Source organism: Mesoplodon densirostris, chromosome 10 (assembly GCF_025265405.1).
Source record: "Mesoplodon densirostris isolate mMesDen1 chromosome 10, mMesDen1 primary haplotype, whole genome shotgun sequence".
Lineage (NCBI taxonomy): Eukaryota > Metazoa > Chordata > Mammalia > Artiodactyla > Ziphiidae > Mesoplodon > Mesoplodon densirostris.
In genome coordinates this window covers 12,324,482-12,341,863 of record NC_082670.1, presented here as the reverse complement: position 1 = coordinate 12,341,863, position 17,382 = coordinate 12,324,482, and the positions used below count along the sequence as shown (strand labels likewise).

General features: G+C 47.3%; 1 protein-coding gene across 2 annotated transcripts in view; it reads right to left on the bottom strand.

Annotated features, from left to right (window-relative positions):
• Positions 1-10,524, bottom strand: part of JARID2 (jumonji and AT-rich interaction domain containing 2) — a 245,507-nt gene extending 234,983 nt beyond the window's left edge. For both annotated transcript variants that reach the window (XM_060110539.1, XM_060110540.1), the window contains exons 1-2: positions 10,417-10,524; positions 9,446-9,652 (exon numbers count right to left, since the gene is read on the bottom strand). In XM_060110539.1, the coding sequence (XP_059966522.1) occupies positions 9,446-9,490 (45 nt within the window). In that variant the 5' untranslated portion in view covers positions 9,491-9,652; positions 10,417-10,524. The remainder of the gene's footprint in view (positions 1-9,445; positions 9,653-10,416) is intronic.
• Between the last annotated feature and the right edge of the window lie 6,858 nt (positions 10,525-17,382).

Sequence of the window (17,382 nt, the reverse complement as noted above, 5' to 3'; positions counted from 1 at the left end):
ATTCAGATTCCTTTTCATTATAGGTTATTATGAGATATTGAATATAATCACCTTCTAATCTTTAAAGCTTTGTTCTATATCCCAAAATGGGCTTCAGAATGTCTGTTGCTATTCATTTGGCTTATTAAGAGGCAAAGTATAGAATTCATCTGATTCGTTTATTCCTGAGTCAGCCTGGAAGGCTGCCAGACAGACCTGATGTCTCCAGGTTGGTGATTTCCAACTGTGTAATCATACCTTCTTGAGCATTTGTGCATAGTATGCAGTTTACAAAGTGCTTTCACATCAAAAATCTTACTGACCCTCCCAACAAGCCTGTGAGGTGCATGGAACAAGTTTTCCAGGCGAGGAAGCAGCCCAGCGAGGTTATGTGCCTTGCTCAGGGTCACACAGCTCATATTCCCAATCTTGTCCACTATAACCACAGAGGTGCCCTACATACGCAAAACAAGCCTGTCCCAATCAGCGGCATTAAATTCCCCAAGCCCACATACTAGCAATAAGGCATGGACTCAAAGCACAAAACACTCCAAGTCCTGATTAGGTCAACATCCAACTGCTGCTTAACAGAATAAGCATTCAGACAGCACCCCTTCTGCAAACCTAGGGAGGGAATAAATGCAAGAAACACATGCTCAGCCCTAATCCCTTCTCATTTCCTCCTGGCACCTGTTTCTGCCCCCAGAGGCACCAAACACTTTTAACAGCTGGCAGAAATAAGAACCAAGAGATAACACACACAACCATTGTAGCCCTAACCCAAATTGTGGCTGGGAAATAATGGAGAAAGAACCACCCAGATTTAAAAAGAGAGCAATAAACCAGGGCGCCCAAATGGCTCCCACATTCCCCTGGGTGATTCAGTCACCAGATACCTGGGCTGCTGTCCCATAAACCAGAGAGTCTCCTGATGGAAAAGATACACACAACCCACCCCTCTCAGGCCTCCCCACCCCCAGCCAAAAATATCACTGGAAAAGAATTCCTGGTGGTACTGGAGAACATACGTGAGAAGAGCTGTACTAGGAGTACGGAGGGGCAAAATTTGTGGCTATGAATTTTATGACCTTCTAGGACTCAAGGTAACTAAACACTGCTGCCAGTATTTCAGTGCTCACTGCCTTTCTCTTCATGGGTGGTGGAGCTTGACAGACTTAACAAAATTAGAACTTAAGATCCAATTTAGGCCTTCTAGGCCACACCAGCTCTCCAAAACAGCTCTCAAGAACTTCTGCCAGTAGGGTTCCCCTTTCTAAGGCCCTCATACACCCTATGAATATGCGAGTAATTATGTATAATGTTCCCATTACTCACGATGCCTCATTAACATATCTAGGCAGCCTTTGTTTACTGCCCGGCCCAGACCCTGGTGAGGATTTGAGGGCAAATGATTGCCCCCAGCGCCCCATGTACCCTACGCAGCAAAAGTCAGGGGCAACGATAAAGGTGCCAGAAAAAGCATCGAGGCTGATCTGCAACAGCCCCTGCGAAATCAACTGAATTCGGAAGCCTGGAGAGCAAACGCAGCCCAGGCCAGCCCTTAGATACACCAAAGAGCGTGGGGTGGGGGCACCTTTAAAATACAGAGCACAAACCAGCCAGGTCCCAGGACAACTGGGATCTCAGCTCTTCTTCCACTGAGGACTCAAGAAGACAGCCAGCGGGGGATAAGGGGGTAGCTCCACCAACTGGTGTTTAAAAAAACAACAAACATGCACTTGAGACAGATCCACTCCTGCTCCTGGAGGCTGACAAACTGCCTTAACTTCCCCCCAACTTTCTCAAGCCAAAAAACCTCTCCAAAAGCTGCCAAGAGGCCCCATTATGGCATTTTCCCCTTTTCGGGGCTACTCCGATCACTCCTTTTACCTCAAATTCATCTGGACTAAAAAGTGGGGAGGAGATACAGCCTTTCACTCTCTGGCCAGGGCCTACCGGCCTCACTTTTCCCTTCTGTAAAATGGACTCCACAGCCTCTTCCTCTCCTGTGAACTCACTAGGGAAACAATAACTGTGGGCACTTATTTCAGAACTGACACCTTCTCCTCACGATGCTAGAGCGTTTCCTACAATCCAAGCTCCTCTGGCACATTTCTTCAAATGGCAAAGAGAAGTCCCACGAGGCACGGGAGGCCTCCTCACAAGAGCAGTAAAATCTGTGGCAAGACAGACTGGTGGAAGTAGAAAGAAAGCCCAACAGAGACGCAGGGCCCAGGGCTGTGGTCCAGCTGCCCACTCAGATGTGCCCGAGACTTGGCCCTCAGGATAGGACCTACCTCTGCAAAATGTGGGCCCTCTCCCACCCCACACATCCTGACAAAGAGAACAAAAGAGACAAAAGCCACCTGCAAGAGGTGACAAGACAGGAAGTCCCGGAATCAGTCAGGATCATTCAACCGGGAGCAAAAGGGTATCCGGCAAGGGCTGCCACTTCCTGCTAGGTTCAGCTCTACTTTTAACAATTTTATTCCGAGTCAGAAATGAATGAAAATCCTTGATTGAAAAGTGTGAGGCTGCCAGAAGGCTATAGGGTTGTCTGAACTCAAGAAAGATTAAACCCTAAAAGGATAACAAAAATCTCACTCAAATTGTCTACAAAAAAAGTAGACCAAAGTCATCAGAATTCCCACCTCCTGGAATGAAAGGGGCCTGCGACGAGGAGGCCAGTGTGGAAAAGGCTTTATGGACAGACAAAAGGGACCAGAAACACGAAGTCTGGGGCCGGGAAAAGGAAGCGAGGCTTGTGGAGGGGACGGCAGTCAGAGGAATGAGAAGAAGAGGTACCTGGGAGATGGAAAGAAACAAGAGAACTGAGTAGAAACTGATTCAAATGTGTCTTGTTTCCATTAACAGGTAGGCTTGAGGATTTGAAATGGAACAGATCTTTAGCAGTATCTCCTAAGTAAGACAAAATAATTAAAGTTGCTGGATTGCAAGATACAAGCTTCTGCACGCCATATAAATGAGGTGTAAAACCCCTCATCTTGCTGCCTCTGCCATCCTGAGAATGACACAAACTCTAAAGGTAATACAAATCACCTCAGCAGGGCCACTCTGACCCACATTTTATCTATGTTACCTGGCGTGAACTAGATAAGCTAGTCTAGTTTAATATTTGAGGATTAAGGCTAAATACAAAGGAAGCACTCTTATCAGAGCTGATAGGGACCATACGTTGGTTAGCTAATATAAAGTTTATTAAGCAGGAAATCTTTAAAAATATATATATATATCTACTTATACAGATACGTAGATTATATACATATACACATAGTACATGTAACATAATGAACACATAAATGTGCTGTTACAGATACTTTTGAGAATTCTTGGGGCTCCATGTTATGCTTTTTTGTTTGTTGGGAAGGAAGTTTGGCCGTAAGTGAAGCTTGGTTCTTAAAAGGGAACCACTTGTAAAGCAACGTGTGCAGAATCCTTACAGATTTTCCCCAAGCTTTTTAAATGGGGAAAATGGCGGGCCCACATCTAATGTAACCGTCTCATTTTTTTTAGTACTTCACTTTTATCAAGGGTTCTCAAACATTCAGCTTCAAGCTTTCATAGAAACCAACTCTCTTTTCACATTCGTTCAAAGGTTTACATAATATTTAACCGAAATTGCAATAATAAGTCTAACTGGAATAACCAGATTTGGAAATAAACAACTGACACTTGGCAAGTCGTCTATATGGGAAGGAGCCAAAGGGGACAGGAGCACACACTTCCCAGGCCTGCCCACTGGCCAGGAGCTTTGTGCTGAGATATCACAGCCAGGATGTTCTGCAGCCAGGAGAACCAGGGAGGCTGGGTAGGTGGAAGGCGATTAGTAGGAGTGCTGTTATTATAATCCTAGGGGAGACTGAGACCTGGACCAGTAACAGGAGCACCAAAACAATGCAAGCAGAATTCCAATAACTAAACCTCTTAAGCTGCAAAACTTTTAACCATCTGGATGAAAATGTCAGGAGTCAGGTCCTCAGACCATCATGATCAAGGGCAAACCCTAAAAAGAGACCAGCTTTTCAGCATCCAGTCACGATTTTTAAAAAACTCAGAACTACAAAAGTGTGCATCTACCCAAAAAAGCCCCATAAAACAAACAAAAAAAAACCAATGCCTACGGCTAACAGCATACTTCCATCCATACTACCCTGGCAGTATCAGCTCTATTCTACATAAAAGACTGTCAGTGTAACAACTCTTCACTCTGGAGTCTGAGCTGCCTGCCTGATCATTTCATGTCATTTTTCCAGATCCACATTACTGACTCATTACCGTTCACTTCACCGAAGTTATATGTTTTGAGTGACATGTTTCATCCTTATTTTTCCACTAGCCCTGTAATTTTTAGCGTGCAATTTTATAGAACTTGAGGTTTGTCACCAATGCAGACACCATGCTACATTACATACACCTCTGGTTACATAGATCTGCACTGTTCAGTAGGATAGCTATTAGTCATACGTAGCTCTTAAACTTTTGAAATGACTAGTCCAAACTGAGTTGCCCTGTAAGGGTTAAAAAAAGACACCACATTTCAAAGACACAAGATAAAAAAAGAAGGCAAAAGATCTTAGCAACTTTTGTACTGATTACATGTTAAGATAATATTTTTATTATACTAAGGTTAAATGAAACTATCATTAAATTTTAAAAAAAAGTCCAGCTTAGCCTTTACCGAGTGTTTTAATGTACTGGACTTAATATGACTTTCCCACGTCGTCTTTGAAAGGAAGAAAAGGGTCCTATTTTGAATCTAAGAAACATCGGTTACATACTCCAAAAGATTTTCCCTTTCTGAAGGAGGAAAGTTTAAATAACCTTTGGAACAGGATATGTATTAGCACTGGAGTTATTTCCAAGACGTTTGTAAGAGAGTCAATAGCCCGCAGCCCAGCAACAGGAACTGGCCTAACCTCCTATGACCGAGGAAACAGCCATTAAACCATCTAAGTACCAAATAATTCTAACTGGCTATTTGGGCCAATGGCTATGGGGGACACCCAAGTCAGGTCTACAGTAAAGTAATAATAACCGAAGTAATAATAACTCAAACTGGATTATTTTTAAACATAATTTTTTTTAAATTTCAGTGACACACTTTGGACTCTTAAGTTGACAATATTCCTTCTATAATCTCTCCAGACAGTGACAGTTGCTAAATTGTCTCTGCGCGAGACTATGTAACAAAGAGAAAAGTTTTCTCCACTACTAGAGACAGACAGAAAGCAAAAAAACAGCTCAAAAAAGGAAAAGCTGGGCTTCTCTGGTGGCGCAGTGGTTAGGAGTTGGCCTGCCAATGCAGGGGACACGGGTTTGAGCCCTGGTCCGGGAAGATGCCACATGCCACGGAGCAACTTAAGCCCATACGCCACAACTACTGAGCCTGCGTGCCTAGAGCCCGTGCTCCGCAACAAGAGAAGCCACTGCAATGAGAAGCCCGCGCACCACAACGAAGAGTAGCCCCCGCTCACTGCAACAAGAGAAAAGCCCGCACACAGCAACAAAGACCCAATGCAGCCAAAACCAAAATAAATTTTTTTTAAAAAACACCATTAACTTTTATAGCAGTACACCATATATACTCGATATTTGTTAATCAATAAATATTTTTAAAAAAGGAAAAGTGTAGCAATTAAATAATGTGTACATTCTTCCCCCAGAACTGTAAGATAATTCAACTGGGTGTAAAATGGGGGGGAAAGGGGGCACCACGGGGGGCAGAAGCTCATAAATCCTACCACTACATGTTGGTATCGTTCTATTTTTTTCTTTACAATTTTATGTAATTATAGTAAATCCCACTTTTGAATCTGGTAACACAAACTTTTCCCAGTTTTTTCAATCATACTGCACTTTTAACTCAGAAAATTAGGTACTTAAAATTTACAGCCTAGTGTTACAAATTCTGCTTGAGCTGTCCTAGGAATCAAACTGGTAATCTGTTTTCATGCTAACTATGAATCATATCTTCATGGGGCAGAGTTTTTATTTCAAACTCATACCTGCTATAAAGCATCAAAGATGAAATGCTTTTGCAACCTGGGTATCATCTGTTATTCTGCCTAGGAATAACCAACCAGTGGAGTGATAGAAATGGCATAAAATACGCATAGAGCAAAACAGGCAACTGTTTTTATTCTCCAAGTGAATTAGGGCTTTGAAAGGCAAATGTTTTTAGTTATTTAAGGTACTGTAGCGGGAATCGTACCCAGCAATTAAGACAGGATTACAGTGCAATTTATGAGTTTCTCAAGGACGTCATTTAATATGAAATATAACAATCATTTATCCCAAAGCCTGCCATCTACAATCCCACCCCCAAACTCTGCTTTGCTAAAGCAATAAACTAAACGGGAACGCGGCAGGCATCTAAGGCTTTTGAGACTACTTGCAGGAAATGTGCTGCCTTCCACGAGCTCAAGTAATAATTCCACCTTACATTGAAAGAACATACATACTGTTTTACATCTTCCACGGACATTATCTCAAGCACGTGATCTCATATTAAGTGAAGTGGCAAAGGCACATATTACTTTTTCCATTTTACAGAAGAGTAAACAGACCCAGATTTCCAGCCTCTTGTTCTCCAGTTCTCAAGAACTAAGCCCAGAACACCTTAGACTTGCAGTCCAGTGCTCTTTCAAGCACGCGCATCAATGACAGTCTTCCCCCGTCTGCCCCACCCCCTAAAATACTCAATAGGCCTAGAGCTGGCACAGCGAAGAAGTGCCACTCTGGTGTTTCAAGGCATCCATAAAGAGCAACAGTTAATGCTGTGCAACATCACCCAGAAAGGCATCCCGCCACATCCTGCCGAGACACCCCCAACAGGACTTAAAAGTGGCAAGGTGGCCAAATCCACAACATGGTTCTCCTACAAAGCCAAGCTTCCCTGCATGAAGTTTCCCTGCTTTTCAAAAGCGTTGACGAGAGAACACGACCACCACCGCAGTAATGCCACAGCATCAGCGGACCTGGAAACAGGGGAAACGAAAACGTTTCTGCAGACAGAAAGCGTCTCCGCCCTGCTCCCCACCCCCTAAATAGAATCAGCTGGGTCGGGGGCGCTCGCAGGGGGACCACAGGCTCCCCGCGCTCACCTGGAGGGAAGCGCGGCGTTTCGCTGCGGAAGGCCGAGGCCGGTCGCATCCTCCTCCTCCTCCACTTCCTCCTCCCACGCGGCAACCCCCGCCTCCGCGCCGCTCCCTCCTCCCCCGCAGCCCCGCCGCGCTGGAACCTCCCGCCCGACTTCTGACGTCACGGAGGAGGAGAAGGTTCCACCCGGGCCCGTCCCTTTGTGACGTCACAATGACAAAAGAACGCGGCCGGAGCGTCCGGGAACCCGGAGCCGCGGGGGGCGGAGGGAGGGAGGGGAGGCCGGCGCGAGGCGGGGGAGGAATCAGGGGGCGGGAAGGGGGCGCGCTGACGTCTCGCCGGCTTAACCTGTTGCTCTCTGGCCCGCACTGGAGCCAGCGGGCAGGGCCGCGGGGAGCCGGCCGTGCCGCCGCCGCCATGCTCCGCCGTGCGCGCGCTGGGGGGCGCCCGCCGCAGCCGCGCGCCACCCGCCCCCTCCCCGCCGCGCCCCCGCCCCGCGCGCCGCACCGCCCCCTCCCCAGGCCAACCGGCCGCACCGCCCCCGCGCCCCACCCACCCATCCGCCAGCCCGCCGGCCAGCGCCGCCCGCCCGGAGCCCGGAGCCCGGAGCCCGCAGCCCGGAGCCCGGAGCCTGCAGCCCGGAGCCTGCAGCCCGCCCCCTACAGGCCGCGCGCGTATTCCGGGCCCCGGCCCAGCCCGCCGCGACCCCCGCGCGCCCTCCCCTTCGCAGCCGGCTAGAGCACATCGGGAACACGGGCTCCGCTCCCCGAGCGTTAACTCGTGCTCTGCCTCCCGCGGCCGCCGCCAGCCACGGGCAGGAGGCCGGACGCCAGGACTCGACACAATCCGCTGACCACCGGCAACAAAACATCCCACCCCACGCCGCTCCCCAACTTCGCGATGACTGGGGCGGGGGTGGGGGTGGCTCTGATCCAAGTTCTACCCCTTTTGCTTTGTGGCTGCACCGGGATCGGATGTGCCCCGGGAAGGCGTCCACGCTCGCAGGCAAGGTTGTCTCCCTGCAGTTTCTACTGCCCGAGTTTAAACTAGTCCTTTGCATTCTCCCCAGCCCTCTGCAATGCGGATGTATTTTAATTCTTAAATTCTTTAGGGAACAGCTTTTTAAGTTAGGCTTGATTATTTAACCTTGCATTTCTTTCATAGTTGAAGTTTACGTGTCTAGATTAGGATCAGCCCTCAAGAAGAGATATTCAGCTTTTCCATTAAATCTATTTTTTACAAAACCAGTGCCCCGAAGGTCATCTCCCATTACACACATCACACTGCTCAAAAAGGGAAAACATTAAGACCAATTTGTCGACCCGAGTTAAATAAAACTTTCTTATAACACTGCATTATTCCTAATGTGTGTTCATTTGGCCTTTTTTTTTTTAATGGGTTCTTTGATTTAAAGCATGCAGCTAATCACCGATCACTCGAGTGCATATTTGGTTAATCCTCGGACCCCCTCTCCCCTCCCTCCCCCCAAACTTAAAAAAAAAAAAGCCACCACACACAAAACAAAAACACTACCCGTGCCAATCAAAACGTAGCTGTACTATGCACAAAACAAATTTAACTATTCCACACCAGTTAAATCTCTCAATAATCACCCAATTTCAGAAGGCCAGTTAACTGGGAGTAATTATTTGTAGTCACTTACATATGCATTCACATGCCTTCTTAAAAACATTAGCTATATTGTATGTCTTTTTCCCCCTAAAACTAGAAACCATGAATTTTTAAACAAAACCAGTCCCATTATTAAAGTCAATCCCAACAAATGCATTCGCTGTAACACGATTCCCAATTGGTTTATGTTGCGAACCAAATAAGCCAAAACGACCACATACATTAAATTTGATGTGCCAGTGCAAGGAACAAGATCGCCATAATCGGACCCTCGATTGCAACTTAAAGGGCTTCCAACACACATGCGTTACACGATTTCCCAAATAACATTAATAATAATAACACAGGCTCATTTGCATGCAAAGTGCAATAGGGGCCAAATCCGCCGGAGAATGCAGTTTAGGCACATTACCGCAGCCCCTACACCCCCACCCAGGCTCCACCAAAATCCCCTGCCTTTCATCTAAAACTAGATTATGGTTGTGTCATTCGAGGTCAATTTATTCACTGGAGGTATCGCTACACCAATCTGTTTTTTCGTCCAAACTAGGCAGACACGACTTTGCCTGAAAAAGCCTTCTTTCAGAAAAGAAAGAAACAGCCTTATCGGACGCTGTGTTTAAAACCCTTCAGCTGCAGAATTATCTATAAACTTGACATTCACAGCCATTGCTTAAAACTACAAGTCAAAGGATGTGTTGTTAGGAGCACTTACGTATTTCTTCTGAATGATATTCCTCTTGGGTCTTTCCTTGCTCATTCTGAGATCCAAATGCTGATTGCAAAAGGGGACAATTGCTTCATGAATTTAAAGCCGTCAGAAATTTGCAAAAAAATATCCTGGTGGTTTTTATTGTTGTTGGTGGTGGTGGTTGATCTTGGAATCCGACTTTTCTTCCTCTTCCCCCAAAGCCCGATTCGCCTTGAAATAAATCCGAAATTGGGAAGGAAAAAAAAAAGCCAAAGACGAAGCAAACAAAAAAAAATTTCACTTTAGTAAAACACTCATAATGGAAAATTTCCCCCGAAACACACACACACACAAAAAAAAAACCGACGCCCTTCACTCCCCCCCCTTTTTCCTCCAAAAACTACATCAGCGAAACGTGAAGGTCCTTAGTGTCTGATCCGTAGTTACATCTTGGAAAAGAAAAAGGAAAGATAAATAAAAAATGTTGGAAGTCACGTTTGTGCTGCAGCAGCAGTGCGAGCAGAAGAGTCAACTCCAGCGGCGGCGGCGGCGGCGGCGGCAGCACCACAGCGAGGGCTCGCCGAGTCTCTTTTTTCCAAGCCCCCTAACCAATGAGAGAGAGGCTATCCAGCCCAACTTTAAATGGACTCTGCTTTTATACAAGTTAGGGCTCCTCGGATAATTCCCCGCCGGACGCTAGCCGAAAACTCCCACAGCTGGGCCACCAAGCGCCCGCCTCCTCCGGTGCCGACCGCCCCTGGCCGAGCCCAGAGGACCCCCGCAGCCCCGTCGACGAGACACCCGAGAGGCCTCGACGAACCCTTCCCGGGCTACCCCTCAGACATCGCTCCCACGCCGAGCCTCAGAGTGGAATTGAGAGAGGCTCCCTAGCTCAATGCATGGCACGCTCGGTCGCTCCACCTCACCCCCTTTCCCCAGCCTGCCGCTCACCCCACAGCCGCCACACGCTAGCCCCCGCCACGCCTCGTGTCTACCTGCAGCCGGGCTGCTGGGTGCCAGTGCCCCAGGACGGCCGGCCCCGGGGAGAGCCGCCTATTCCCGGGGCACCTTAGAATGGTCCCCTTGATCTTCTGGAAGTTGTAGTCCCCCGACTACAAAATGGCTATGGCCACGGGAGCTGGGAACTACAATTCCCAGCCTGCCCCGCAAGCCTGTCACTCAATTCCCCTCCCTCCTCCCCGCCCCCTCCCCCTCGCCGGCCCTGCCAACAAACGCCTGGACGTGTCCCGCGTGTGACACTGAGAGAGGCTGGCTCGGGATTGGCCCGCAGAGCGTGTGGTCCGCGAGCAAGGAACTCCCCACGCCGGCCCGCCCCCTGGCCCCCGGCCGCGGCCCCCCTCCCCCCCCGCGGCGGCCGGCCCCCCTCCCCGCGCGCCCCGCCCCCACCCGCGGCGCAAACCGCCTGTGGAATCGAGGAATCGCGCGCGCGCCGGCCCGCGCCGAGCGGCCGTGGGGGGGACGCGCGGCGTCCCAGGGGAAGGCCTCGGAGCGTGGCGGCGCGGGGGGCGGTGTCGGCGAGGGGTTGGAGCCAGTCCTAAGGAAAACTGGGCCACGCACCAAGAGGAATCCTCGGTGCGAACTAGTTGATCGGCGGCGCCTGCTGCTTCGGCGGCGCAGCCGGTGTCACCTCAGGACACCGCCTCGCGTCGCCGCACGAAGCGTGCCGCGGTCGGACTCGGGGGAGCCCGAGGTCACCTCTGCCCGCGGCCGCACGCGCCTCCCGCGCGGAAAGGCCACCTCCCGGCGCGGCACGCGGCCCGGCGGGCGAGGACGGCGTTCGGGGTAGGGGGACCCCAGAAGGGAAGCCCCGGCCGCCGCCTGCTACAAAAGATCTCCGTCTTTAAGGAGATCACGCTCGATCTTGGCTGCTCCCGCCGTCTTTTGCGTCTCGGGCGCCTGTGAGCGAGACTAAAACGTTGAGGGGGAAACGAGTGGAATATGGAGCCCGAGCCACACAGACACGCACACCGTAAGGAAGCATCTGGAACGCCGAGTGCCAGGAATGTCAACGGCGGTAGCCACGCGAGAGCCCGCTTTCTACCGGCCTCTGCCCCCTGTTGTGCTTATTTAATCGTCAGTATAAATGAAGTAGGGAGGGCCTGGTGTATCTCTTCGGCCTTCGCATTATTAACAACTTTGTCAAGTCTCTCGTAGCCTTTCTGCATTGTTAATTTCCTCGTTTTCACCGTGGTTTTACAGAAGTGATGTTCTAAAGCATCTCCTCTCGGGCAACCCTTTTAAGAAATGAAAAAGTGGAATAAATACGCCCTCGTACTCATTCCCATACCTTCAATTCTCCTTCCCGTTACTCAGCTTCTCCTTACCTCTAAAGTATCACAGTTGTTAGGTTTTACCTGCATTAGTCTTTGAAGGGAGAACCTGGTGTCTAGAAAGGTGTCAGGCACGAGGTAAGAAACCTGGATTCAAACCACCCCTGGGCCCCTTCCTAAACGGTACCCGACGGCCTCTCTGAGCTGGTCAGCTTCCTCATCAGCAAATTAGTGACCATCAAACCTTGTGGGGTGGATTATATAATAATGTGAACCCAGCCGAGAACCAGGCAAGTTATTAGAAGCTTTTGATAAATGAAATAAAGTGCTGCTTTAAAATACTTTTTAAGTATTACTTTTCCTTTTTTTTAAAAAAAGAAAATCTGCCTTCTAAATTGAAATAACGCGTCATATGTCCCTTTCACAATGAGAAAAATAAACGACCCTCTGAGCCTTCACATGGCGCCTATGCTGAAGGACCCCATAGAACAGACTCCACGTTTCCATACTGGCCACCCACGTGACTTGATGGTTAGGTTACAACGAGGTGGTTTCAGAAGACTTTCTGATCTTTATGACCTGTATTCTGGTGGTCTCCACTTCTCCACACTCTTAGGGTTTTCACTAGCTTTCAGGAAGTTTAATGTCAGATCTGCCCATCCCCAGGCAAAATACTAAAGAACAGAGCTGGGTTTCTTCTAGGTTCCCTCAGCTAGCCCCTGAGGCTGGGCACCTCTGTCCCCAGGCCCAGAGAACTCTGCTGCGGGCCTGTCTCCAGGTCACCACATTTGAAAAACCATTCTCATTGAGGCTTGAGGGCTGTTCGCTCGTTTCCAAAAGATGTGTATAACATTAGCGTCGCTTTCCCTGAAAAGGAAAATAGGTTGGCCTTTTTAGCCGTTGGAAGGCTTTCCTGTTGTGGAAGTCACTGTCTCCTGATGAGCTTCCTTTCCCTGCCATCTTGGCAAAGCCATAGATTACCTTTTCCTCCTCTTTTTCATTTTCTGTAAGTGAATTCTCTCTCTCCTGACGATTTTTACCTCTCACAGCAGGTCTCTTGACCTCTTCCAAGTCGTGAAGTAGGGGATGAGAGGGTGGGGGAAGACCTCACTAGGTACAGTGCTCCTACAGGACCTGTGTGCCAGTACTGGTCTCCTTCCTGAAGACACAGAGAGAGAGAGAGACCGAAAGTTCTTTGTCAAGAAACACACAGCTCAGTAGAAAAGGCAGACTCTACGACCAGTTATGATACCTCTAAAAAGTACTGTATTTGCATTACAGAAAAGGTGCTAAAGGGAATGCTTAGCTGAGGTGACCAGGAATGAAGGAGTTTTGAAAGATGAGTAGGAGATCAGCAGTTTGAAGAATGCTGAGCAACTTTCCCGCATTAAAAACAAAAACATGAGACCTAAAAAAACAACCACACTTATGGATGGGACTCAGTTTTGTTTGGGAGCGACCAAAAATGAAACTGAGAGGTGAGCAGGAGCCAGGACCAGAAAGGTTCTGTGCTCCACTTTGGACTTTGCCTGTAAGCGAAACAAGAAGCTCAGAAGGATTTTTACTAGCCGCATAAAGCGAACTTGTGTTTCTGAAAAGTAATTCTGATTGTGAGAGATGAAATTGAGGACTGAAGAAAAGAGAGGCAGGGAGAGCTGGAAACCAGTTGCAATGTTATTGCATAAATGAGGTGAGAAATGGTTATGATCTGAATCCAGCAGCAGAGGAAATAGCAGAGCTAGCAGAGAACACGTTGAGAAATACTTAGAATGTCAAAAGTCAATAGGACTTGGGAACTGGTTAGCTGGAGGGAATGGTGACTAATAGGGCAGAGTCTAAAGATCATTCCTTAATCTTACATTTTATGCCCTTAATTAGATCAATTATCCACTGTAGGAAGCCTGGGAACATGATGGAAGTGAAAGAGGAAGAGGTGGCAAATCATCAGACACAAGAGCAGGCACTTACTATTCTGGGTCCAAATCTGCATGGGCAACCATATTTAACCAAGCATTCTAGTCTGCCGTTTGAGTTCCTATAAGACATGACAAGGGGGCTTCCCTGGTGACACAATGGTTAAGAACCCGCCTGCTAATGCAGAGGACAGGGATTTGAGCCCTGGTCCCGGGAGATCCCACATATGCCTTGGAGCAACTAAGCCCGTGCACCGCAACTACTGAGCCCGTGCTCTAGAGCCCACAAGCCATAACTGCTGGGCCTGAGTGCCTAGAGCCCGTGCTCCGCAACAAGAGAAGCCACTGCATTGAGAAGCCCTCACACCGCAACCAAGAGTAGCCCCCACTTGCCGCAACTAGAGAAAGCCTGTGCGCAGCAACGAAGACCCAACGCAGCCAAAAATAAATAAATAAAATAAACTTATTTTAAAAAAGAAATGACAAGGAAGCAATTAAAAAGTAAAGACTGGGCTTCCCTGGTGGTGCAGTGGTTGAGAGTCCGCCTGCCAATGCAGGGGACACAGGTTCGTGCCCCGGTCCGGGAAGATCCCAGTTAGGCCCGTGAGCCATGGCCACTGATCCTGCGCATCCAGAGCCTGTGCTCCGCAACGGGAGATGCCACAACAATGAGAGGCCCGCGTACCGCAAAAAAATAAAAATAAAATACAATAATAAAAAGTAAAAACCAAGGACAGTAGAATAATCCACAGTCCTATATTATATGCATATTGAAATTTCCCTCTTAATGCAGGGATGACACACATTATCCCACGTGCTTCCACACATGAATCACAGCCATGGTTCTCCTAAGAAGTCAAGGTTCATCTTCTCCAGAAATCCTGCCTTAATAGCCCATCTTCCCTGCCCCCCTGTATTATATCCATATATGCTTACATTCTCCAATTTTGTCTTATGTTCCCATCTCCTCTCCAAATAAAAAATAAGCTTTCTAAAGTCAGAGACCATGTTGTCTACTTCTCATCCCTGCCCCAAAGCTCCAGAAATTTCTTAGAATTTGGCAGGGTCCAGTAAATGCTTACTGATGAATATTTCACCCAAACTATAATGCCTGACTATTTAGACTTTTGCCAGCCATTTAGTCTCTTGACTATCATCTCCAGTTGCGTTTTGGAGCACTACTGTTTCTCCTCTTCCAGTATCCAAACCCACCATAGTGCTGTATATTCTTTAAGGCCCCAGCTCCAGTCTTATCTCCAGTTCAGCCTGGCTGCTGGGCTTCCTCCTCTTGAATTCTCATTGCCCCGTTACTTCAGCCACATCTTTTAAGAATAAAAATTACACGTATTTAAGGTGTATAGCGTGATGTTTGGATATGCATATTCATTTTTTTAAAGAGGTGTGGAAACTTACCACTCAAGTGTATATATATACATATTTTTAAAATTTATTTATTTTACTTATTTTTGGCTGTGTTGGGCCTTCGTTGCTGCGCACGGGCTTCCTCTAGTTGCAGCGAGCGGGGGCTACTCTTCTTTGAGGTGCGCAGGCTTCACATTGTGGTGGCTTCTCTCTTGTGGAGCACAGGCTCTAGGCGCGCAGGATTCATTAGTTATGGTACGTGGGTTCAGTAGTTGTGGCTCATGGGCTCTGGAGCACAGGCCCAGTAGCTGTGGTGCACGGGCTCAGTTGCTCCACAGCGTGTGGGATCTTCCCGGACCAGGGCTTGAACCCGTGTCCCCTGCACTGGCAGGCGAATTCTTAACTATTGTACCACCAGGGAAGCCCGTATATTCATTATGAAATGGCTATTACAGTCAAACTAATTAACATATCTCTCACCTCACACGGTTACCATCAGCCCCATTTTTTGAGCTTTAAAATTTTATTCCATGTTGTCTTTGTTTTCTGATTATGTCATTTGTATATCTTGTCTCTCCTATTTAGATTGAAAATCTCACTGGAGCCATGATTTGTCTCATATTGAGGCAGCCCTTGGGCAGTGAGGCCCACCACTGGGTGGGAATCAGATGTTTCTAATGTTAACTCTCTGAGTGACCTTAAGCCATTCATTTGACTCCTGTGGGCCTCTGCTTCATCGTCAATAAAATGAGAGGGTTAAATTCAATTATCACGAAAGAAATTTGTGAATCCAACATGCTCTAATCCTACTTTGACCTTTGTACTGTGCTTCCTGTTGCCCTCTCAGTGCTGGCCCCCCTAAGTAGACTTAAATACATAATTATTGGGTAAGGATTACTAGGGCAGATTTCTTTATACTTGTATGTTATTAATTGCCTAATACAACCTTATATTTCTCTGTGATATCTAATGATACCTTTCATTTACATAACTTGTTATAGTGTTTAAAGCACAGTCATAATAATATAATTTAACCCATAAAACAACCCAGATTAAGATAGGTCTTACTGGGCTTCCCTGGTGGCACAGTGATTGAGAGTCCGCCTGCCGATGCAGGGGACACGGGATCGTGCCCCGGTCCGGGAAGATCCCACATGCCGCAGAGCGGCTAGACCCGTGAGCCATGGCCGCTGAGCCTGCGCTTCGCAACGGAAGAGGCCACAACAGTGAGAGGCCCGCGTACCGCAAAAAAAAAAAAAAAAAAAAAAAAAAGATAGGTCTTACCATCTTCACTCTTCCAGTTTGAAAATGAAATAGTAAGAGGTTACGATTTCCTCAAGTTCATATAACTAGTAGGGTGTCAGAGCCAGGAGTCAAAGCCAGGCCTCCTGTTTCTGCATCCCTTGTGCAGGCCACCTCCCTGGTTTTCTAAAATGTGGTCCAAGACACATTATTCCATGTTACCAGATACTGAAAGAAAAGGATGTTTGAGGAGATAGATTTGGAATTTCTAACTTACCCAAAGATACTTTAGAGTTTAAAATCCCTAAGAGGCATATAGTTTTCCAAACTACTTTGGCCACAGAAGCCTATTTTTAAGGAGCTGGTATCCATGGAACAGTCTCAGAGACGTGCTTCACCCAATATGATGAATTTATGCTTCAAAAATGATTGCTGACTGACAATAATTCTTACCTAAGTGACTGAATACTTTATGTGAAGTTTCTAATTTTATATAGGTCTATCTTGGTATGTAGGGGGAAGGGAGTTAGGAGGAGGGATGTAAAAAATAATCTTTGACTGACATCAGGTTTATAAATAACTGTGAGCCAGTGTACTTAGGAGGTAGGGGCTTCTATTGAGAGAAGGTAGAACAGCTATTTCAAGCTGAGATTTGCCGGAGTATTTTAAAACACTAGAAGGTAAACCGAGATGTAAACAGCCTTCTTAAGAGTGAGTGATGTCAAGAAGACATCAGTTCTTTTTGTTATTCACTGCTCCCCGTCCCTGAATTTATAGTCTTATTTGTCAAGCTTCACTTAAACGCCACAGCACAAGCCAGATACAGTAAAATAATATTTTATACTGGTTGACTATGGACCTCGTTTATACAAGTCACTGGAAGTCCCTGGTTCTTTGGATTTTCTAAAATTTTTGGACTATCATTACTATTCTGCTTAGATTATGTCTTGTGTTATTGAAAGTGAGGTGGCCCCAATTCAGAAACTCTGGTAAGGCAGCCAAGATGGGAAACCTGCAGTTCCTAAAAATAGAAGTTACTGTTTATAATAATACCGGTACTCTGTGTTTGGGGGAAAAAAATCTATCAGTAATTAACGAAACCACAGGGGATCATTATGAGGAAACTGAGGCATAGAGATTCCAAGTAGGCAGG